This window comes from Otolemur garnettii, unplaced genomic scaffold, assembly GCF_000181295.1.
Source record: "Otolemur garnettii isolate 467f Iridium unplaced genomic scaffold, OtoGar3 scaffold00146, whole genome shotgun sequence".
Lineage (NCBI taxonomy): Eukaryota > Metazoa > Chordata > Mammalia > Primates > Galagidae > Otolemur > Otolemur garnettii.
In genome coordinates this window covers 1,311,248-1,336,434 of record NW_003852541.1, presented here as the reverse complement: position 1 = coordinate 1,336,434, position 25,187 = coordinate 1,311,248, and the positions used below count along the sequence as shown (strand labels likewise).

General features: G+C 45.5%; 1 protein-coding gene across 1 annotated transcript in view; it reads left to right on the top strand.

The window, feature by feature from the left end:
• Window positions 1-25,187, top strand: part of AFAP1 (actin filament associated protein 1) — a 129,924-nt gene that overhangs the window by 11,245 nt on the left and 93,492 nt on the right. Inside the window, exons 3-4 of the mRNA XM_003799141.3 lie at window positions 6,320-6,428; window positions 24,311-24,522. Coding sequence (XP_003799189.1) covers window positions 6,320-6,428; window positions 24,311-24,522 — 321 coding nt within the window. The remainder of the gene's footprint in view (window positions 1-6,319; window positions 6,429-24,310; window positions 24,523-25,187) is intronic.

The following is a 25,187-nucleotide window of genomic DNA, read 5'->3' as shown; positions in this document are numbered from 1 at the left end:
GGTGCTATTACCACCATCCATTTCCATAACTTTTCATCTTCTGAAACCCTGTCCCCAATAAACACCAACTCCCCATTCCCTATCCCCCTCTGTTGGTCCCCCCTACTCTATTTCTGTCTCTGTGAACCAGTGAAATTGGAGACCAGCCCCTGCTCCACGTCTGTTGATTACCTTTCATCCTTTTGAAAGTGCTTTCCCAGCAGCCCTGTGATCTCGGTTTGAAGATGAAATTATGAGGCTCTTGAGATTATGTGACAAAGTAGGTATTTTACCATTTGCAGAGTTGAGGTGAAAGCCCATGATTCAAAACAAAAACGTTGATTTCCCTGTGGAATAGGATATGGTCCTTTTAGCAGACGTGAACCATCTTGCTCCCCTTTCAAGAATCTCAGAGTTTTGGCTCATGTTAAATCCCAGTGGCATCTTTATCTTACATTCATTCTGTGGTGGGATTCCAGGTTTATATCCTGTTTACACTCTTAGTGAACTGTTTTGCCTTCCATCTGGATGCCTACCTCCTGACAGAAACGGACGGGGAGATGACCTGACCCCCATGTTATCTTTCTTTGTCGTGCCTGAGTAAAATGAGAAAAAACTTAAGAAAATATGTGTGACTATTTTCCCAGTGTTTACTCAAGTGCTGTGTGGAATGCAAATTAAACAGTGATCAGTGATTTTGTATAAAATCTTTTATTTTGCCAAGAATTCTTGGTATTAGGATTGAAACAATTTTAACAGTTTATTTTTTATTTTTTATTTTTTTTTGAGACAGAGCCTCAAGCTGTCCCCCTGGGTAGAGTGCTGTGGCATCACAACTCACAGCAACCTCCAACTCCTGGGCTTAGGCGAGTCTCCTGCATCAGCCTCCCAAGTAGCTGGGACCACAGGCACCCACCACAACGCCTGGCTATTTTTTGGTTGCAGCCATCATTGTTGTTTGGCGGGCCTGGGCTGGATTCGAACCTGCCACCTTAGGTGTATGTGGCTGGCGCCTTAGCCACTTGAGCCACAGGGGCTGAGCCTTAACAGTTTAAACTATAAAATGTTATTATCCATTGAGAATGACTTTAATCCAATCCTCCACCTCCTTCAGCAGCACACGGTACCTTCCCGAAGAGTAGGCTGTGGGCCTGGAGTTTGAGGTCATGGTGTGAATGCGGCTCAGTGCTGCTGAAGGGCTATGTTAGCTCGAAAAGGGTTTTCTTGATATGAAATGGAATTAAAACTTGGACACCGATTTTCTCATTTCAGAGGATATAATTTTTGACTCAATATTTTAATCATTATAATCAGAAAAACAGGATCTGTGTGCATCGCTGTATATATAGAATGAGAGTCAGAAAGCGAGCACAAATTCTAAGCTCACATTTTTCTCGGCTCAGGCTAGGTCTTATAATTTATTGGCATTCCTTGTGGAAAGGACTGAACAATAAATCAGGGTAGGAGGAGAAAAGCCAGTGGTAGCAGCAGAGAGGCAAGAAGCCAGGCGTGAAGAGCGCCAGCAGAAGCAGGGTGCTAGTGCTGATGTCAGGGTGTGGGAAGGCCAGTTTTCATTAAGAAGTGGATCCAGTTGGCTGTGTGATATAGAAAGGCTGGGCCCACGTAGTTGCAGTGGTTGGTCCGCCTGGCCACCTGTGTATCAGGTGCTGCAGGAAGCATTGGTGACCCAGGCACAGCCTCTACTGTTCCACACCTCCCCACTCAGCAGGCAGGACCCACATGGGCTGACCACACCTCCCCACTCAGCAGGCAGGACCCACGTGGGCTGACCACACCTCCCCACTCAGCAGGCAGGACCCACATGGACTGAGTTCTGCTTCTCCACTTACTGGGTAGCATATGGATGATCCTGGGTCTGGCCGTTAATCTCTTGAGCCTCAGGTTCCTCAATTGTGAAATCATAGTCAAAATACTGACATCTCAGTGTTATTTTCTGGGTGAGAGAAAATGTATATAAACTATCCCAGGACAACATCTGGCACATAATAGGCAAATAGCAAATCTGGTTGGGTTTTTTTTTTTTTTTTGCAGTTTTTGGCTGGGGCTGGGTTTGAACCCGCCACCTCCAGCATATGGGGCCGGCGCCCTACTCCTTTGAGCTGCAGGCACCGCCCCGGTTGATTGTTTTTAGTCTGAAAATCCAAAATGCTCTAACAAGGATTTCCTTAGAGTGTCAGGTTGGCACTCAAAAAGTTTCATATTTTGGAGCAGTTTGGATTGAGGATTTTTGGATTTGGGATGCCCACCTGGTAAGTTTATAAGGCAAGTATTTCAAAATCCAGAAAAGTCCTAACTCTGAAACACTTCTGGTCCTAAGCATTTTAGAGAAGGAATATTTAATCTGTAGTATTTTTTTTTTTTTTTTTTGAGACAGAGCCTCAAGCTGTCCCCCTGGGTAGAGTGCCGTGGCATTACAGCTCACAGCAACCTCCAACTCCTGGGCTCAAGCGAGTCTCCTGCCTCTGCCTCCCAAGTAGCTGGGACCACAGGCGCCCACCACAACGCCCGGCTATTTTTTGGTTGCAGCCGTCATTGTTGTTTGGCGGGCCCGGGCTGGGGATTCGAACCTGCCACCTTAGGTGTACGTGGCTGGCGCCTTAGCCGGTTGAGCTATAGGTGCCGAGCCTTAATCTGTAGTATTAATGGAAATAACTATTACTGTATTTATACCACACAGTTATATGAACATAGTAAAGTATTATTATTATTGGAATAAGAATTCTCTGTGTGGCTTTTCCTTAAAGTAGCAAAGGCAAATACTTACGGGTTTTCTCCTCTCAAAAGATGAGAATTAAAACTGTAGCCAGTATTGTAAGTCAGTCAAGCCTGTAAATCATATTACTATGCTGTCATAAGTACTGGTCTTCTCTAAGAAGACACAGAGGGAGACTGTACAGGAGACATTTCCAGTACCTTAAGGTAGGTTAAGTAGTGCTGCTATCAAAAAGACACATTTGAAGGACCTGCTTTGACCAGTGATTTTCACATTGTTTATCCTCTGGTGATGACACAAGGTCATTTCTCCCTAATATTTGAAAGAGACCAAGTTGGCTTTATCACTTCTTGGCCTATAATTATAGTTGAGGCTCAGTCTTGCTTTTTCACCCAGGCCACAGTGCAGTGGAACCATCATAGTTCCCTGTAAACTTGAACTCCTGGGCTCAAGTGATCCTCGTACTCAACCTACTGAATAGCTGGGACTTCCTGTGCACACCACCATGGCTGGCTAAGCTTTTAAGTTTTTTGTAGAGATAGGGTGTTGTTATGTTGCCCAGGCTGGTCTCAAACTTCTGGCCTTGAGCCATCCTCTTGCCTAGGCTTCCCAATGTGTTGGAATTACAGGCATGGGCTGCTGTGCCTGCTTGGACCTATAACTGTATAAGAATACTAGAATTGGACTCTTAGAGTTGAAGTGGGCACTGGAGATTATTATGACGCAGCACCATCATTTACAGGTGAGGAAACTGGGACTCAGAGTTCCAGAAAGGTTGTGTAGACCCAGGAACCACTCTGGACCTAGATGTGATACATGCTTGCGCTGTCTTCTTTCTCCTTCTTTCCCCCCCCTCCTTTCCTCCCCACCTCCCTTCCTCCCTCTTTTCCTCTCTCCCTTCTTTCCTCTTCTCCTTCCTCTTCCTCCTCCTCTTCCCTCTTGCTCTCCCTTCATTCTACTTCTTCCTCTTCCTCTTCTTCATCTTACACTCTTGTTTCCCTACCTGTCTTCTGGTTTCCCGTGATCTCTTCTGGAAACCTGTCTTCCCTGTGAGTTAAGTGATTTCTTACCTATCAGAAAGGATCAGAAAACACTAGGTTCCTTTTTTCAGATGCTCCTGTTTGACCTTTAACAAGCTGTATGCATCTGAAATCTCTTGTGGCAGATTTCAGGGATAAACTGTATTGACAGTAGAGTGTTTCTGGTAGTAGTATCTTTTGAAGGGTATATTTTCTTTTTTGTGATTTTAAAAGTGATAAATACTATGCAGAAAATCCATATATTTATCTATATGCATAAATACTATGCATATAGTATGTATAGTATACATACTATACAGGTATGTATAAAAAAAGGGGTCCCTGTTATTGACATTTTTGGCGAATGACCTCTAGGTGTTTGTATGGGTAAATCTACCCAGATTATATATAAAAGAATCATATATATATGATTCAACAGTATCTAGCAGAGATTTTTACGTAAATGACTGTACACATGCACTATTCTTGTAAATCTCTGTGGATGTAACAAATATCTAAGCATTGCTCTTACGATGAACATTTCAATTGTTTTTAGATTTTGCTGAGCATAAGTTTTTATTATTCCTATACATGTTTTTCCTCATGTGCCCAATTGACCTTCTTGGCCTATATTTCTAAAAGTAGAATTATTGCATCTAAGGGTATATCCTTCAAAAGGTTGTGCCAAAAGTACACCCATCAATGGAGTTGGTATTTGTCCAGAAATCTCATTCCTAAAGAGATGAAGGTCTTTGCCTTACACACCTTTGCATTACATGTAGCCATCAGGAAGGGAGTCTGAGTTGTACCATTTAACAAACATTTCTTTGACTCAACTGTTTGTAATGCTTTCCCAGGACATGAATAATTTGACTGTTTCACCATATTAAAAGGAAGTTGGAACACCATGCATTTCATGAATAAAAGAAACTCAGTGAATCAAATGACTCTTTTCCAAAAGCAACTAGCAGAGATTTTGACCTGGGTGTGGACTGCTGTACAGTCCTTTCCTGGTGCTCAGCATGGTGGATCAGGTTCCATTTTAAGAACTGCTTCTTTAGGAAGATATGAATGACCTGGGTATGGTCCAGCATAAGACTGCAGAATGGCTGTCTAGGAAATCAGCCTAGGTAGGTGTACAGAGAAATTGGAATTATTTAGCCTGGGAACAGGATGGGTGGAAGGGAGAGAGCTGTTGTCAGTACACAAAGGCATGTTGTGCAGGCGATCTTCACTGAGCTCTCTTCTTCATCTGGTGAGAGGAGGGAAGGGGCTGGATGTGCTGTGGGTGATTAGTCTTCTACAAAGGACCTCATGGGACTTTGATTGGAATGTTCTACTTGAAACTTTAACTTGGTAGACGTTCAGACTGGAGCCTCAGCCTTGTTCTTCTGTTCACTGTGACACACCTCTTCCCAGTTTGTTTACAGAATATAGTGTGAAATGGCTGCTTGCTATTAATAGATAAGAGGAAAGAGAACGTGAATATAAAAAATGACTTTAGCAGGCTGGGTGGAAATCCCCAGCTCTGTCCTTTACTAATATCGGATTTTTCCATGTCTGTAAAATATAAGATGATCTATGATGTGTAACCTGATGGATTCCTGCCTCACTGATTGATTGATATCCCTGTGGCAGCGTGGAAGTGTCTCGTACAGTGCCAGGCACAAAATAGGTGCTTGTGAATGCTGGCTTACCTTTCCTTTGTCACCCTTCTCTTTTGGCAGAGAACCAGGGAAAACATGGCCAGCAAATCCTACAGGTGTTCATGGGAAGAAGAGGTTGGTGTGGCTTAGAGGCATCAGGAACATTTAAGACAAGAAGGGACTTCAGCTGAGCCTGGAAGGCCAGGTGGAATCTGGCTGGCCCTGAGGGGTGGAGCCAGCCCCCAGCCCTTTCATAGTCCAAGGTTCTGGCTTCACTACCAGTGCACCACAGTCTCTGAATCTGTCAAGAAATTCAGAGAATAAAGAGCAGATTCCTTCTCCAGAGAATAATTTCCACTTTATTTTAGAGAGTGGCTCCTAGGTGATGGGTGATTTGCCTTTTTAAAAAAGTTTTCTGGCATATTAGGAATATGGTGACAATGTGGGCAAGCCTCATTCATTAATGCAGGCAGTGTGAACTAGCACTTTCTCTGCCAGGAGCATGAGGCAGCTCTGAACAGTTCTGGGGTGCAGGAGCTCATGGCCTAGGAGGGGGGTGGCTATGGAGGAAAGCCAGCATCTCATCTGGGAGGATCAGTGGGTGTGAGTGTTGTGAGGACAAAGAGGAGCTCAGTAGCCCTCTTGGACCTGGCAAAGGGGTCAAATGGCTTTGTGAGTCAGCCTGATCCTGCATGGGTTTGTGGTGGTGGGAGGTGGTGTCTGGGACATTCTGGTGAGACCACTGCTTGATGGCTGAGCCCCAAAAGTTGGCAGGGACTGGGTGGACGCATCAGGAACTGGCCTTCCAAACCTCTGTGAAGAATGAGAGTCTTTTTTGTCACAGGCAAGAGGAAATGCTGGTTCACACCTATTAACTGGAAATGCAGAATTCCCTTTAGTGGTCATGCTAATTCCTGCACTGTTTTTCCTTTTTCCCTCAGCCTCCCGACAGTGGGCCTCCACCATTGCCAACATCCTCTCTCCCGGAAGGTTATTATGAGGAAGCTGTGCCCCTGAGCCCTGGAAAAGCTCCGGAGTATATCACGTCAAGTGAGTCTGGGCTCCGTGCGGCCGAGCTGGCCCCTTGATTTGCCTGGCCCCTTTCTGGATATGGAAGGGAAGGGGGCATCATCCAAGCTGAGCAGCCTGTGAGCCCACAGAGGTGTCAGTAACACAAGGGCTGGAAGAGGCTGGAGAGCCTCCAGGTGGCTTCGTTCTGATGGCTGTCTTCCTGGTGATCCAAAGGAAGACACCTTACTGCTGTGGGCACGGGCCTCAGCAGATGGAACCTGTTCCCTTTGGCAGAGAAGGGGCGATATTCTGTGGCATGTCTTTGTGGGTGCCACAGCCCTAACCCTTACCCTTTGAGTAGAGCGTGTCCCCTCTCTCTGTATCGATCCTGCTGAACTATCAGAGTGGTTTCTACCAGACTGACTGTTGGAGTGAAAATAATTAGGTGCAAAACAATAGGCATCTTGGACATAGACTTGTTTCTTCTTTTCAATTTTTGGACAGGTTTTACCAGAATTTTTTCCTTTTTCTTCTCTCCACTTCCAATTCCCTTCCCAAGGCAGGGTCTCACTCTGTCCCCCAGGCTAGAGTGCAGTGGTGTGCTCACAGCTCCCTGCAGCCTCACACTCCTGGGCTCAAGTGATCCTCTTGCCTCAGCCTCCTGAGTAGCTGACTACAGGCACTTGCCACTATGACCAGATTACCTAAAAATGTTTTTTGTATAAAAACTTAAAGAAATTTTTTTTTGTGGAGATAAGGTCTCATTGTGCTGCCTGGGCTCCAGTGATCCCCCACCTTGGCCTCCCAATGTGTTAAGATTATAGGCATGAGCCACTATACTCAGCCTACCAGAAAATTTTCACCTAAGTTGTATTTCTTGTGGCTCCAGTTGGTTGCCTGCTGGCGTCCCCCAGTAGAATCTCTTTGTTACTGTCCAGTTTCAAGTTCAGGTAGAGAATGACATGCAGATGTTGAGACCCTCTCTAGGACTATCTCTGGAATTTATTTTCAGTTATTGGCTTTATTCCTCCCGTCACTATCTGTCAGGCAGTATGCTCTGTCTCACAAAGATGATAAGGTAGAACATCGGCGCATGTGTCACCTTCAGGAGTCCAGCTCGCTTTTGTTTACAAAAGGAGGCATGGGAAGTGAAGTGTGCTTGCTAATTTAAATAGAGGCAACAGTCGCTGATGTCCTGCCACAGTCTCTAGCGTCATCTGCTATCTCAGCGAAATTTTCTCCTTCATCCTGAAGTTGTTTTCCTGTTACCTGAAATCTTGGCATAGAGACTTTGTGTTTTTGGTTCTTTCTCTTCCATGGCAATAAACAAGCATAGCTGTTCCATCAAAGAAGAGTCTAAATTGATTGTAGAAGAGACTGTGGTAGGTTTTCCGTTGGCACACTTGTCTGAGTGTGAAGAAGGGCCGTACTGACTGTGTCCCCTTGAGGATGTGGGCCTTTTCTAGCTTACTCTTGCCTATTTCCTCAGCTTTCTGGAACATTCCTGGCACAGACTGAGCCCACTGTCAATAAGTAGTTGTACTCTGTATGAGCAAAGGGGAAGTTCTGATAAGAAGGCTGTAAAATTTTAAACACTGAGAACTATTTAGGAAAAATATATTTACATAATTTGTAAGTGTCAACTATTTAGGCAGATAGTAGATTAATTAGAAAAGAACAAAGTTAAATATGGCTTGATATAATTCAAAACTTCATAGAGTTCCTTTTCTTTTTAGACAGAGTCTCACTACGTTGCTCTTAGGAGAGTGCCCTGGCATCACAGCTCACAGCAACCTCCAACTCCTGGGCTTAGGTGATTCTCTTGCCTCAGCCTCCGAAATAGCTGGGACCACAGGCGCATGTCAGTTCCTTTCTTTTTAATGGCAATGAGTAAAGACAAATATGTGGGGGGTTTTTGGTGAGGGTAATTCCGAGCAATTGGAGCCTTTGTCTCTGGCCTTCCTCCTCTTTTTTCCCCCTCCCTTTTTTAATGTACTTTCCAGGCTCAAAACTTAGAGTGATTTCACTTGACTGTGGGGAAGCTGCTGGTAGTTTTCATTCTGAAAAACTCCACATGGCCAATGTGTCATGTCCTCTTGAGTGGTGCCACTGGTTCTAGAAGAAAGAGGGACAGGAGAACTGGTGCATGGGAGGCACAGAGTCAGAAACACAGCAACTGTGGCTTCTCTGAACAGATGTCTGCTGAGCTCTCAGGTAATGGCTTGAGGACATAGCCACCCTCCCTTGAGGGACAGCAGCAATGAGTGGACTTGTCAGTTCAGTGCAAGGTTTCATAGCTTCAGTTAGAGAGGAACTTTGAGCAGTTTTATTGAGCCTATGTCAGTTACAGTATCTTCAGAGAAGCAGACCCTCTGCGAATGTCATGGAGTAGAGGGTTTGTTGAAGGAACGAGGCCATGTGTTGTGCCATCCAGTGAAGAAGCCCGGAGAGAACGGTAGATGGGGACTGGAGAGAGGAGGACAAAAAGGAGCTCCTGCTGCTCATTTCCTGCAGTCCAGATGGCACAGGTGACCAGCAGGAGAAGCTGGAACCTGCATCTCAGAGCTGCACACCTGCCTGGCCCAGGACTCAGAAAGTTCAAGGGAAGAGACCTGTGGGAGCTTGTGCCAGCAAGGTGGGCCAGCAGGTGAGCCGCAGCCCAGGTGGCACCTGGGACCCCACACTGACCTCCAGAGTGTACAGGCAGCTCTTTCCTCTCTGCCTTCCATACCACTCCCCAATTTTTCCTATGATCACCCTAACCCAGAATCATCTAAGGAAGGGAATGTGGGGAAAGGTAATTCCAGCCTTGCTAAGCTGGCAGGGTAGAATACCACTACAGTTTATCTTGTATCAATTTGGCATCCATGCACACCTCTTTTAACCACACTGAGTTTCCAAATAAAGACAGCAAAATTTTGCCTAAGACTAACGTGATTTATCTATTGCCCATGTGATGGAAAACTCCCCAGCTCCCCAAAGAGGGTACGAAGTCCCTTTATCCACCCTTTGGGTGACACTCATTCTCTTCTGGAATCTGTAACTTAAGTTCTGAGATGCAAGACTGGCTACTGTCAGCACCTCTTAAGTTAGATGTTAGGGGCTTGGGAGAGGAAACAGGGAGTTAGCGTCTACATATATAGACATACCCACTTACAAATAAAGACAAGTTCAGTCACTGATCTACAGCTGGTCAGTGGTGATATTAAGACTTCCTCTGCTGCCCATCCCATCTTCCTGGCAAACCCCTTGGTTGATCATGGTTTCTTTTTTTTTTTTTTTTTTATAGTTTTATATGGCTATTTTTATTTATTTTGTATTATTAAATCATAGCTGTGTACATTAATGCAATTATAGGGTATGATGCGCTGGTTTTATATACAATTTGAAATACTTTCATCAAACTGGTTAACATAGCCTTCACAGCATTTTCTTAGTTATTGTGTTAAGACATTTATATTCTGCATTTAGTAGATTTAACATGTACCCTTATAAAATGCACCATAGTTGTATTCCCACCAGTTATTCTCCCTCTACCCATCCTCTCCTCCCTTTCCTCTTTCTCCTTCATCTTGGGCTATAATTGGGTTGTAGCTCTCATATGGAAGTGTGAGTGCTTATAAATTGGTTTCATAATAGGGCTGAGTACATTGGATATTTTTTCTTCCATTCTTGAGATACTTTGCTAAGAAGAATATGTTCTAGCTCCATCCATGTAAAATGAAAGAGTTAAAGTATCCATCTTTTTTAAGGCTGCATGATATTCCATGGTGTTCATATACCACAATTTGTTAATCCATTCATGGATTGATGGGTACTTGGGCTTCTTCCATGACTTAGCAATTATGAATTGGACTTCAATAAATATTCTGGTGCAAATATCTTTGTTATAAAATAATTTTTGGTCTTCTGGATGTGTACCTAGTAGAGGAATTGTAGGATTGAATGGCAGGTCTATTTTTAGATCCCTAAGTGTTCTCCAAACATCTTTCCAAAAGGAATGTATTAGTTTGCATTCCCACCACCAGTGCAGAAGGGTTCCCGTTTCTCCACATCCACACCAGCATCTCTGGTTTTGGGATTTTGTGATGTGGGCTAATCTTACTGGAGTTAGATGATATCTGGAAGTGGTTTTGATTTGCATTTCTCTGATGATTAAGGATGATGAGCATTTTTTTCATGTGTCTGTAGGCCATGTGCCTGTCTTCAGAGAAGTTTCTCTTCGAGTCCCTTGCCCACCCTGAGATGGGATCACTTGTTCTTTCCTTGCTAATACATTTGAGTTCTCTATGGATTCTGGTTAATAAACCTTTATTAGAGGCAAATATCTTCTCCCATTCTGAGGGCTGTCTGCTTGCTTTACTTACTGTGTTCTTGGCCATGCAGAAGCTTTTTAGTTTGATCAGATCCCAGTAATATATTTTTGGTGTTGCTTCAATTGTCTGGGAGGTCCTCCTCATAAAATTTTTGCCCAGGCCGATTTCTTCAAGTGTTTTCCTTACACTTCTTCTAGTATTTTTATAGTTTCATGCCTTAAGTTTAAATCTTTTATCCAGTGAGAGTCTATCTTTGTTAATGGTGAAAGGTGTGGGTCCAGTTTCAGTCTTCTACAGGTTGCCAGCTAGTTCACCCAGCACTATTTATTAAATAGGGATTCTTTTCCCTACTGAATGTTTTTGATTGGTTTATCGAAGATCAAATGATGGTAAGTAGCTGGGTTCATCTCTTGGTTCTCTATTCTGTTCCATACATCTACCTCTCTGTTTTTGTGCCAGTACCATGCTGTTTTGATCACTATTGATTTATAGTATAGTCTGAGGTCTGGTAGCGTGATTCCTTCTGATATGTTTTTATTTCTAAGTAATGTCTTAGCTAATTGAGGCTTTTTCTGATTTCATATAAAATGAAGTATTTTTTGAGGTCTTTAAAGTATGACAGTGGTGCTTTAATAAGGATTGCATTAAAATTATGTATTGCTTTGGGTAGTATGGACATTTTAACAGTGTTGATTCTTCCAAGCCATGAACATTGTATGTTTTTCCATTTGTTAACATCTTCAGCTATTTCTTTTCTCAGAGTTTCATAGTTCTCTTTATAGAGATCTTTCACATTCTTTGTTAGGTAAACTCCCAAATATTTCATTTTCTTTGGCACTACTGTAAAAGGAATAGAGTCCTTGACTGTTTTTTTCAGCTTGACTATTGTTGGTATATATAAAGGCTACAGATTTTTGAGTATTGATTTTGTAACCTGAGACTCTGCTGTATTCCCTGATCACTTCTGAGAGTTTTGTAGTTAAATCCCTGGAGCTTTCCAGATATACAATCGTATCATCTGCAAAGTGAAAGTTTGATCTCCTGTGACCCTACATGGATACCCTTGATTGCCTTTTCTTCCCTAATTGCGATGGCTAAGACTTCCATTACAATGTTAAAAAGCAGTGGAGACAATGGGCAACTTTGTTTGGTTCCTGACCTGAATGGAAATGATTTCAATTTTACTCCATTCAATATGATATTGGCTGTGGGTTTACTGTAGATGGCCGACCTCTATTAGTTTAAGAAATATGCCTTCTATTCCTATTTTCTTAATTGTTCTGATCATAAAAGGATGCTGGATATTATCAAAAGCTTTTTCTGCATCGATTGAGAGAATCATATGGTCTTTGTTTTTTATTTTGTTTAAGTGACATATTATATTTATAGATTTACCTATATTGAAACATCCTTGAGACTCTGGGATATAACCAACTTGGTCATGGTGTATAATTTGTTTGATATATTGCTGGATTCTGTTCTTTTCTTTGTAGAGACAGAGTCTCATTCTATCGCCCTCAGTAGAGTGCCCTGGTGTCACATAGCTCACAGCAACCTCCACCTCCTAGGCTTAGGTGATTCTCTTGCCTCAGCCTCCCGAATAGCTGGGACCACAGGTGCCCACCACAACGCCTGGCTATTTTTTTTGTTGTTGTTGCAGTTTGGCTGGGGCCAGTTTGAACCCACCACCGTTGGTATATGGAGCTGGCACCCTACCCACCGAGCTACAGGCAATGCCCTATTGCTGGATTCTGTTTGCTAGGATCTTATGTAATATTTTTGCATCTATATTCTTTTTTTTTTTTTTTTTGAGACAGAGCCTCAAGCTATCCCCCTGGGTAGAGTACTATGGCATCACAGCTCACAGCAACCTCCAACTCCTGGGCTCAAGCGAGTCTCCTGCCTCAGCCTCCCAAGTAGCTGGGACCACAGGCGCTTGCCACAACGCCTGGCTATTTTTTGGTTGCAGCCGTCATTGTTGTTTGGTGGGCCCGGGCTGTATTTGAACCCGCCACCTTAGGTGTATGTGGCTGGCGCCTTAGCCACTTGAGCCACAGGTGCCGAGCCTGCATCTATATTATTTAAAGATATTGGTCTGTAATTTTCTTTTCTTGTTGGATCTTTTCCTGGTTTGGGGATCAGGGTGATATTTGCTTCATTGAATGTGTTGGGAAGTATTCCTTCTTTTTCTATGCTTTGGAAAATGTTATGCAATATAGGTACTAGTTCCTCATTAAAAATTTGGTAGAATTTCGATGTGAAGCCATCTGGTCCCGCACTCTTGTTTTTTGGGAGATTTCTTATAGTTGATGCTATTTTAGACCTTGATATAGGTCTATTCAACATTTCTAATTCTTTCTGGGTAAGTCTAGGAAGGTGGCATGCTTCCAAGTATTGGTCATTTTCTTTCAGATTTTTATATTTCTGAGAATAGAGTTTTTTGTAGTATTCATTAAGAATTTCTTGAATTTCTGAGGTGTCTGTTGTTACTTCGCCTTTCTCATTTCTGATTGATGAAATTAGGGATTTTAATTTTCTATTTCTGGTTAGGCTAGCCAAGGGTTTATCAATTTTGTTAAGTTTTTTTAAAAAACCAACTTTTTGATTCATTGATCTTTTGAATAATTCTTTTTTTTTCAATTTCATTTAGTTCAGCTCTAATTTTATTTGTTTTTTTTTCTTCTGCTGGGTTTGAGGTTGGAGTGTTCTTTTTCAGTTGCTTGAGATGGCCCATTAAGTTGTTGATTTCTTCTCCTTCTGTTCTCTTAAGGAAGGCTGTAGCACTATGAATTTCCCTCTTAGGACTGCCTTTGCGGTATCCCAGAGGTTCTGATAATTTGTATCGTCATTATCATTCTGTTCCAAAACCTTGGTAATTTCCTTCTTAATCTCATCTATAAACCAGCTATCTTTCAGCATAAGGTTATTTAGTTTCCATGTCTTTGTATGAGTATGCAGATTCCTGATATTGGTGAGTTCAATTTTTATTTTGTGATGATCTGAGAAAATACAAGGAAAAATTTATATTCTTTTAAATTTGCTGAAGTTAGACTTGGATATGATCAATTTTGGAGGATGTTCCATGGGCTGATGAGAAGAATGTGTATTCAATTTTGTTAGGATGAAATGTCATGTAGATATCTATTAAATTCAATTGCTGTATGGTGAAGTTTACGTCCAGAATTTCTTTGCTTAGTTTCTTCTTGGAGGATCTGTCCAACACTGCCAAAGGGGTATTAAAATCTCTGACTGTTACGGTGCTGGAAGACATTAAATTGCTCATGTCTGTTAGGGTCTCTCTTATAAATTAAGGATCATTCTGGTTGGGCGCATAAATGTTAATAATTGAAATCTCTTCATGTTGAGTGTTTTCCTTAACAAATATGAAGTGACCATCGTTGTCTTCCCTTACTTTGGTTGGTTTAAAGCCTAGTGTATCTGCAAATAAAATTGCCACTCCTGCTTTTTCTGTTTTCTGTTTGCCTGGGTTATAGTTGTGTATCCCTTCACTCTGATTCTATATTTATCCTTTAAGGTAAGATGAGATTCTTGTATGCAGCAGAGAGGACACTCAGACGCTCCCTGTACAACACAACCAGGATATAACCTTGGAGATCCCCGGGTGATCATCCCAGATCAAGAGTTCCAAACCAGTTTTCGTGGTCAGCACACAGATCAAGTGGGAGAGTTCAAAAGGTCTCCAGCAACTGGATAGCAGGGGTCCACTGGCAGCTCAAGTGTGACTTGCTCCGGTGGTCCGTGGAGTCAGAAAGGCCTGCCCTGCAAAAGAGTTATTCCAGGGGGGCTGGTGCCTCTTTTCCCACTTTGCATCACTGTCACCCCCAGTCACTGTTTACCCTGCAGGGCTGCAGCCCTGCTCTCTCTAAGTACACCAGGGATTTGCACCTAAGTCAAAGAGAAGACAATGCCTCCTTGACAGTCTGTCTCACTGTGTGGCCTGTAGGGCAGGAGTTCAGGCCTGATTCCCTCCAGTGATCATTGGAAACTGGGGCATGTTTCACCAGTGTCAGTACCCAGCTGGAGGTTACCATGGAGGAATGTGGTTCTCTCCCTCAGAGACCATGCCTCTGCTTTGGCCATACTCCACCTCTGGTACCTCTGCAGGTCAGGTCAGGTTCCCACCATGTTTCACAGAATTGGGGAGGTGCCTCTTTCAAATTTGACCCCAGTGGAAGGGAACGTGGAGCCACCACCACTGTCAGGGGTGGCACTGCCACTGTTAGGGGTGGTGCTGCTGGTCTGGGCTACGGCTGTGTGCAGGTCTCAGGTGCTAGGTCTGGGGTACTGCTGTGCACAGGTCACAGGTGCCAGGTGGGGAGCTGGAGGGCATTGCCGCAGGCTGTGGGTCGCAGGACCTGGGTGGGGAGCTGGAGGGTGGAGCCACCGGCTGCTGGCCGCAGGTAGCAGAAGTGGGTGGGGTACCAGCAGGCACTGCTGCATTCCCCCGTGGTTGGTGATGTGAGTTCCATGCTATGCTTTTTCTAACATGGGGCAAGTCTCTCTCCCCCTGTGACTCCCTACCTCTATTAAAGTTATAGTTTCTGCACAACTGCCCCACAGCCCATGAGATGCCCTGCCCTAGCAAATATCTGCCAGACATTCTGGATTCTGCAGGGGAGAGTCTTCCAGACTGCCAGGATAGGGGGGAGAGGTAGATCAGGAGTTCAGGAAGGTAGGGAGAATATTAGTTAAACTTTTGGCCCAGGCAGGAAACTGCCTGGGCTTGCGGTGGTATCTCTCTTGGAGTGAGTCCGGGCCCTCAGTCGTTCTCTCCCCTTTGGTGAAATAAAAGGTCCTCTGTTCACTACTCCCCTCAAGCCACTCTCATGGGGAGGGGAGAGGATTCCCATCATCCTCTTTGGGATGGGTTTTGTACCTGAAATTTGTTTCCTTGGAGTCCCAGCTTGCCTCAGCGGGGGTGATGCCAACCTATCAATCCTCCCTCTCAGCTCAGCTCCTGGTCTTCTATTTTATTGGGTTGCTTCTGGTCATTATTTCTCCCTCTGGACGGGAGCCTCTGCTGAAGGCTTTAGTTGGCCATCTTGCCTCTTGCTGTGATCATGGTTTCTTGACTAGTTGATTGGCTTTTCTGAAAGGTCCAGGTCATGAGTAGGACTTCCTGCATTGATTGGGTGCTTGTAATTTTTCATCAACATTAAACAGAGTGGGCATAGGAGGACCTTCTAGGTTCCAGATTTTTCTTCTGTCCCTGGTATGTGGGAACAGCTTCTTCTTAGGTAGGCTCAGTCTCCTGGCCAGCACAGTAACCACTTCCTTTGCCTGTTGGTATTCTGACACAAGGAGCCACCTTGGCCTGGTGGCAGTTTCCACTTATAGCTTAACCATTGCTGTATCCTGCTTTAGCCCAGCAGAATCCAAAATTTTAGGAAGGGAATCAAAGATTTTTGTTAGTGGATCATCGGGGGCAGTAGTGAGAGGAGCCCTGAGCACTCAGCCTTTGACACCCAGACTTGTGAATCATGGTGGTGGCAGAAGCTGGCCTACCATGTCCAACTGCATTTCTTAGAGACAGTCTAGAGCAGTGTTTCTCAACCTTCCTAAAGCTGCGACCCTTTAGTACAGTTCCTCATGTCGTGGTGACCCCCAACCATAAAATTAGTTTTGTTCCTACTTCGTAACTGTAATTTTTGCTACTGTTATGAATCATAATATAAATGCCTGATATTAGGCGACCCCTGCAAAAGGGTCATTCGACCCCCAGAGGGGTCGCGACCCACAGGTTGAAAACCACTGGTCTAGAGGATATTACTCACAAGCTGGGACTAGTTGGCTGGCATATAGCTGAATATTCAGAAAACTATTCTACTGGCCTACTGGGTCACCTCCTTCAGGATTGTGGGGAATGTGGCAAGACCAGTGAATTTCCTGAGCATAAATCCTCATTGTACTTCATTTGCTGTGACATGTGTTCCTTCGTCAGAGGCAGTGCTGTGTGGCTTCTGTGATGGTGACCAGGGCTTCTATAAGGCTGTGCTCTGGGCAGGAACACCATGGACCTGGAAGGCAGGTCATTACTTTAATGATCTCATGATGGAGCAGCCTGGTGATAACTATCTACTACCAGATGGTGGACTGATATCCCAAGGAGTGAGGTGGGGGGCCAGGGCAGGGCCTGGGGGTCAGTGTCAGTCACTTCTGTTTCAGGTGGGGTGCTTAGAAGTGCCTGGAAGCAGGTGAGTCTTCATGAGCATAGGTCCATGCTGCTGAGCATGTGGTTAACCATCCCGGCCACCACAGCCACATGTGCATGAGCACATCTGGACAAGAGGCCAGGGCATACAGGCCAAGTGATGTGCATGCAGTGGTCATGTTGTTCACCTGAGTTCTGAGACCCTCTTCTGCTGTAGTTGCTTTTTGAGAAGCGTTCTCCTGGTACAGGGCTATTCACATTGCCTGTTTGAGAGGTCTGCTCCCAGGTCTTCTGCAGACCAGTTGTTTGCTGCGAGTATTCTAATCATGTTCCTATCAAGTCTTGACTGTCAACCCAATCATTAGGCCCTGCTTGTGCATCGATGTTGAGTGATAGGACAGTGTGGCAAGAACAGGGGCCAGGGACCTGGAGAGCTTGCTGTCACACAGACTGCTTTGACTTGGTGGTGGAGTGCTCCCGGGGGACAGTTTGAGTGCACCTGAACTTGGTGTCCTATGTGAGACATTCAGTCTCTGCCAGGGCAGCGGCAGCAGAAAGCAGTTTCCTAAAAGCAAAAGTTGTCTTCAGAGGACAGGAGGGGCTGTGCCCCCAAATCTCAAAGGCCTGCACTGAGGTTCACCTGGACGAGCCTGCCAGAGGCTTTCATTGCCAATGTCTGGAATAGTTAGGGTTTGCTTAGAAAAGCAGAACTACCATGATACAGAATGGAAGTCTTATTCTTGGAATTAGCCCTCGCACAATTCTGGGAGCTGCTGAAGTCGATGGATGGCCGTTGCCTGCATGTCTGGTGGGTCTGGCAACTGGGAGAAAAGCTGACCCCAGGTGGGGGAGACAAAGGAGAAACTGAAGTCCCTGAGGACAAACTGCAGCACGTCTGTATCTGACGTCCTCCAACTCCGTGGCGCAGGTGTTTCTGCCTGTGTGTTCATGAGCATAGGTCCATGCTGCTGAGCATGTGAGCGTAGGAGTTCTGTGTGTTCCTGTCCCAGGGCTCCCAGGTGCCAGAGGGGGAGCTCTGGCAGCAGCTGGGGCTCCAAGTCCAGTGGCTGCTTCACACAGCTCGGTGGCCTCAGGGAGAAGGCCTGCTGCTTGCTCCTTCCTCCCAGGCCTCACACACTGTCTGGTGGTTGACTTCACCCAGACCACACAGGGAGAGGAGGTGCAGTTGGTGCAAATGCGCTATGTTCTTACTGGTTTTCTTCCTTTCAGATCTAGACTTCATTTGTGTTTCCAGCTTTCCAGTATCCTGTCTTCTTGTTCTCCTCCCTCTTCCTCCTCCAGGGGGTTGGTTGAAATGTCATTTCTGGTTTGATGGGGATATGCTTGTGTCTAAATGAAAAACACCAGGCAATACAGCTAGTGTCCGGAGGTCACTGAACTCCTGGAGGCCCTGGTATTGGGGCATTAGGTGTCTGGGTGCTTCATACCTGTCCTGCTATTCTCAGGCTCACAAAGGGTATCACTGTTCCTTCACAGCAACTCTGAGAGAGACAAGATTAACTTAAAGAGACTGCATCTCAAGGAGATTGAGTGATTTACTATATTCCTCTAGAGTGAGAATCAGAACTTTGGCTGTTTAAAAATGTAAATCAGATCTCTTACTTACTCCGACCCACCCAGTGGCTTTGATCCCCCTCAAAAGTGAAAGCCAAAGTCCTCATTGGCTCACAGGGCTTTGTAGCTTCCCCATCCCACCCACCTACCTCTACCTACCCTGTGCCCCTCGCTCAGCGCCCAGCTGCTCTCCTCCAGATCCTTGCCTGCCTTCTTCTGCAGAGTGTTGTGGAGCAGGGGAATGGTGGTGGTGAGGGTGGGGACAGCCCTCTGTGAACCTGAGGTCACTAGCTGCAGGTGTAGAGCACCATTGTTGTTATGAGTCAGTGTTGAAACCCAGAGGACCATTTCCAGAACTTGCCTGCATTTCAGAATGTCTTTCATTTGGATATATTCCCGTTCACTGTGATTCCTCCATGTGTCATCCCATTCTTCCCCGCTAGAATGTAGACACAGAGAGGGTACGAGGAGTGGCTGTTGGTGTCTGGCATAGGAGAAGAGCTCCGCAGACACCTGCTGAACAACTGGACGGCTGTGCTCTCCTGACTCCTTACTTTGTTCAGTTTTTGTTGTGACATGCCCAAAACCGTGCTAAGCTTTGTGCTCAGAGCTCTTGAAATGCAAGGGAGGGAATGACATAGCTGCTTGCCCCAGCAGAGCCATCTCTGTTCAGCTTCTTGTTCACCCATCTCTGAAAAGTGAGGTCAGAAACCAACAGGGAGGCCTTTGCCTTATCACAGCCAATACGGCAAAAGGACATGGCAGGGTCTCTGTGGCCTCTGGCTTCCTTGTGAGGACACGTAGTGGACAGGGCACCTAGGCACACTCATCCCTCAGCCTTTGTCTGTAGCACAGATGGCTCTGAAAGATAAGCTCTTATGTAATTTGAGTGGAGAGAAAGCGTGGTCCTCTGGGAGGCCGTGATAGCACAACTACCTTATCAAGGCAGGTTTCTGGCTCCTAGCCCAGATTCACAACGCATGCAGTATTGCTGTTGCTTTCATGCAGTTTCTTTTTTTTCACCCCCTGGAATGAACATTTTACAGTTAAAAGTATTAGTTTATTGGCCTTTTCTTTAATTCTATCAGAACTGTACTATGATAACATTTTGTGCCCTCGAAACTAGTTTCTGGTGAAGGAGAGTGTGATGGTTAATTTGGGATGTTGACTTGATTACATTGAGGAATACCCAGAGAGGAGTAAAACATTATTTGGGGCATGTGTGCGAGGGTGTTGCTGGAGGAGATTAATACGTGAGTCTGAGTGGACCAGAAAGGAGGAGCTGTCCTCAGTGTGGGTGGTGCCAGCCGTCAGCCAGCCTGGGTAGAACATAAGCAGAGGAAAGGCAGCGTGACAGGCCGCCTCTCACTTGTCTACACGTGACCATCAGAGCTTCAGGCTCTCTAGCCTTGGGACTCCAGGACTTATACCACACCCTTCCCCTCACTGTCCCCCCTCATGGCCTCCCTCCCCTGGGTTTCTCAGATTGAGAATTGTATCCTCAGCTTCCTGGTTCTGAGGTTATGGACTTGGATTGAACCTCCAGACACAGAGCCTGTTGTGAGACTTCTCTGCCTCCACAGTTCCCCTTGTCCATTCCCCTGATAAATCCCTTGTCTGTCTGTCTGTCCATCTATTCGTTCCATCTCTCTGAAGAGCCGTGGCTAAGATAAAGGGCATTTCCTAGTCAGCATCATCCTTCCCACACAAGGTCCTCACAGTGCTGCTGTTGGCAGTGGGCTCCCTCCTCATCTGCATGCCAGGCCCTGGTGGAGTCTAACCCTTCCTCTCTGACTGCCCTCGAGTTGAAACCCTCCTACTCATCTCTCTCTGCATACCTATGCCACTTTCTACAGGATTGGAAGGCATCAGAGTTCGTTGCCTCCTCCACCATTGTGGGTCTTTCTTAGGAGGAGCCATGGCCTAGGACTTGGGGCAGTTTGTCTTATGGGGGCTGCGCCCAGTGCTGAGCAAATTTAGTAGAGAGACTCGGTTCTCTCTGTTGGACAGCAGCCAGGGATGCTTCTCAGAGTGTCTACTGTGTTTCCCTGAAAATAAGACACTGTCTTATATTTATTTTTTCTCAAGAAAACACTTTAGGGCTTATTTTCAGGGGATGTCTTATTTTTATTAAGTATGATACAACAATCTACATTTATTCAAATACAGTTAAGTCATCTTCTTCTTCTGGAACTTGACAGGGGGAGCTGACAACCTTCTTGGTGGGGCTGGTGCTAGTGATGCGTGAACTCCTTTCCCCTAGCTGTTCGCAGGTGTGCGATAGGATGCCTATGACCGCGGTTACCATGTGCATACCTGCACAAGTGCAAACAGCTCAGAGAAAGGAGCTGTGGCAGATAAAAGGTATTCCAGTCTTCTTTACCACTCTGCACCGAAATGTAGGGCGTGGCTATGCAGATACGTTGCATAGCCACACCCATCACTGGGTATTATTATGGGGTAGGGCTTATTTTTAACAAATGCATAGAAATCCTGCTTGGGCTTATTTTTTGGGTAGGTCTCATTTTCCGGGAAACACGGTAGTATCTTGTCAGTGCCGACAGTTACTCCTAGATGTTCTTTGTTTCCTGCTAAGTAGGCCTAAGTTTTTCTAAAAATGAATCTGTCAGTTCTGCTCTCAGAAGAAGGCAAGACAGCAAGCTTACTGTCTTTTTCATAGTTGCAGACCTTAGCCCATTCCCATGAATCAAAAGGGCTATTAGAGACATAGTTCACGTTTTTAGTTTAAACCCATATGACCTGGACGCACACTTCAGTGCTGTCATCTATTGGGGTTGTGGTCTTAGATGAATTACTTAGTCTTTGAGCATTGTTCTTCCTTTTCTCTGAATAAGAGTCGTGACCTGCGCTGCCATTCCTGGTGTCTGGGAGAACCTGTGAGACAGTGGGCGTGAGAGCACTTGATATATTTCAGGCAGGCCTCTGTCTTCTCAGCTCAGCTGAGCACCTGCATATACATCTGTGTGGGAAAAAAATGCTGCCTAGCATATAATGAGTGCTCATTACTTATTTGTAGGATAAGTAAAATCAAAGGTAGTGCTCCCATTTATAATTAATTTATTCCTTAGATCTTTTCTTCATTTGTTCATTAAGTATTTCCTAAACTTGATCTTCAGAGAATGAGCTGAGCCCTATGGTCTTCTGAGCCACTGTGAGAATCACCCTTCTGAAATAAAAATAGGATTGTGTCCATTTTCCCTCAGTGGACCTCGGATCCCAGCACAGCACGTAACGAGCGTGGTCTGGCCTCCACCCGTCTTCTCTCTTCTATGTTCCATCACTCGCCCCCATTCACCCTCTGTTTTAGCCATGATAAACTTTTTAGAAACCCTTTTATTGTAGAACATAATATATTAAGTAATAAGTGCTTAAGATATGAATATATGCTCAATGACTTATAAAACAAGACATTGGTATCACCAGTGCCTGGGTCAGGAGTGGGACATTGTCAGCAGAAGCCCTGCCCCTTCCTCAGCACAGCCCTCACTCCCCCTTACAGGTAACTGCTTGCCTAGCTCCAGGTGACCTCTTCTCTTCGTCTTCTCCGTGTCCTTCCTATGTCGTCCTCATCCCTGTCTCTGCAGTAAGGTGTGTTGCCCTAGATGAGGGTCTCTCAGTCCCCTCCCTCCGTCCAGGAGAACTCCAGCAGCAATGGGACTCCCCTTTACCTGCACTCCCCAGGGAACCACTGGAAATGTGAGTGCCACTGAGGGATTAGGTGCTTAATTTTCTTTGACTTTAATGAAAATTAAAATTTAAACAGCCACCTATGGATGCCCTGTGTAATGGGGGTATTGGCTAGGTGGTGCACTGGTGTGGGGGTGGATGGATATTGGGGGGACAACATGGCAGAGAACAGGCCTGCCCAGTGGGAGGTTTGTGGGAGGCAGCACAGAGGAGACTCCAGGCCGTTCTCCCTCATTCACTGTCCGTGGGGTCTGTGACCAAGGCCCACGGGTCTGTTCCCTGTGCATCTCCTGAGTCAGCCCCTCCTGGTGTCCCTTGGGGTCCCCTCTGAGTCCAGGCGTCAGCACCTCTTCCTGACGTTGCTGCAGACGCCTCTTCTCCGCCCTCACCTCCCCACAGCTTCCCATCCCAGCTCCCTCTCAGTGTTGTTGCCAAGGGCCTCTTCCGTCTCCTCAGTCCTTGCTTAAAATCATGTCTGGACTTTTTCTTTATTGAAGATTCAACTTAAGCTTTAGATCTCTGTCTTCCCTCCCTTAGTATTGAATCTTTGTAAGGAAATTGTAATGCAAACATGATTACTGAGTACACTCTCAACTCCAGTTTCCAGGAAGGAAAATGTGAGCTCTCTCCTGCAGGATGCCTGCGGCTTCTGGGCTGCTGCCAGACTGTGCAAGGGCCTCCCTCAGCCATCCTTCTTTTATCTGCCATCCACTCATCTCTAGGCGTTCGTTCCTCAAGTGTGTTTCAAAAAGTGAATATGTTCCAGATGATTCTGGGGCTTGAGAGGAATTCAAAGATGAATCAGGCACTGTCTGGAGGAGCTTGTCTTCCACTATGGCTAGAAGCAATAATAACATTCATGACAGTCCCTGGCATTTATGAGGTATGTCCAATGTGCCAGCCATTCGTCTAAGGGCTTTACAGGTACATAAATTCATTATGACAGTTCTTTCTTCTACAACCGATTGTGTGCTTGCCATGTGCCAGGAATTTTGTTAGCTTCTGGGGAAATCACATCCAACAACCCGGTCCTCTTCCTCAGTGGGCTCACAGCCTGAGAGTGCAGTGTGATCAGTTTTGTGTTGGGCAGGTGGAGACACGCAGGAAGGGCATTTTTGTCAGTCTGCTGAGGCTGCTGCCAGGTACCACAAACGGGCAGCTGACTTAAACAACGACATTCATTTTCTCCCAGTTCTGAAGGCTGAGAATCTGAGGTCAGGGCACCTGCATAGCTGGATTCTGGTGTGAGTCCTCCTCCTGACTCCTTATGTGGAGGAGAGAGAGAAAGATCCAGCTCTCGCTCTCTCTTCCTTTTCTTAGAAGGCTACCAGTCCTATGGGATTAAGACTTTACCCTTTATGACCTCATTTAACTTTACTTACCTCTAAAAGCCCTATCTTCAAATGCAGTTACACTGAGTTAGAGTTTCAGCACATGAATTTAGTGGGGGAGGGCACAGTTCAGTCTGCAGCATCCAGGTTTGGTGACTCAGGGAGGATTTGCCAGAGGAAGTGTCGGTAGGTTAATTCCTATAAGCTAAGAGCATTTATCAGGCAAAGGCAAGAGGGTGAGTGGATGAACGGCCCGGGTAAGGACCCTGAGATAAGAAAGACTGTGATGTATTTGGGAAACTAAAACAAACCCCAGTTTAAGTGGGAGTATGCTGCAGAATGGGGCAAAAACCGTCAGGAAGAGAGGTGTAAATGGCTGTGAGAGTTGCAAGGATGAGACAGAGGAGAGAGGTGCCCTTTTGTCACATCTTAAATGTTAGGAGGAGCATCCTGCAGACTCAAAAGGACTTGGATGTGGACATGGCAGGGCAAAGAACCTTAGTGGGACAGAGCTCCAGTGGCAGAAGGCGCCGCGCACTGAGGGTGGGACTGGTGCAGCAGGAAGGTGGTCACATGCCAGCAGCAGAGCGTCTGATCCGTATTGAATAGTCCAGAAATTGGTTTTCATAGGCACAGAATTTTTAGTCATTTTAGTTTAGAATTTTTCATTGAGTTTCTATTGCCAGCATGTTAAGGTTATTTTTTTTTCTTGAAGAGCTTAACTCCCTTTCTCATTGAATTACTCATTTATTAAAAATACAATGATGTGCCCTTGAGCCCATTAGGCAAACTTTACCTTGGTCTGTTTATTTTTGACAGATTATGATTCGGATGCCATGAGTAGCTCTTATGAATCTTATGATGAAGAGGAGGAAGATGGAAAAGGGAAGAAAACTCGGCACCAGTGGCCGTCTGAGGAGGCCTCGATGGACCTAGTAAAGGACGCCAAAATCTGTGCCTTCCTGCTGCGAAAGAAGCGCTTTGGCCAGTGGACCAAGTTACTCTGCGTCATCAAGGACACCAAACTCCTGGTAAAGCGTTATGAATAGGTTGCACTTTTGTAAAATCGGTAAGACTTTGCTGGCGGTCTAACGTGATGGAACTTACACCCTGTCAGTGTTGACATCAGCCGCTGGGAGAGGGCAGCTCTTGATCTCAGCGAGGAGCCAAGAGCCGGCATCCATCAGAAGCCACGAGTGAGCGTAGGCCGAAGTTGCCTCGTTCCTGCTGTTGGTTTCCCCAGCTCCAGAAGCAGCTGGTGGACAGAATCATTCCCATTTGGGGGCAGTGTCTGTGGTTTGTGTCAGTGGAAATGCATAATATTTTAACTTGCCAGAAGTTGCAAGATGAATTTTCTCATTTTGTAGTGAGTCAGTGAATTTCTCAAAGCCAGGTCATAGAAGTGGGGCGGGCAGGCCTTAGGAGGTTTGGAGGGGAGAGTGTACAGGAAAGGAAATTCTTTTGGAAAGCTTAGGGCCAAGCCTTCTTTTTTTAATCCAAGAGTCAGAACAGGAAGATAAGTAACAGAGAAGCAAGGGATGGGGAAAACAGGGGCCCTTTGCTGTAGGTGTCACTCCAGTGGGGGCTCTAAGAAGGAACAAGAGCCTTTGGGGAGGGTGTGCTGCCTCCTGCCCTCTCCTCCTCGCCTTCTCTCCCCTCGCTGCCTCCCTCCCTCCCCTCCTCGCCTTCTCTCCCC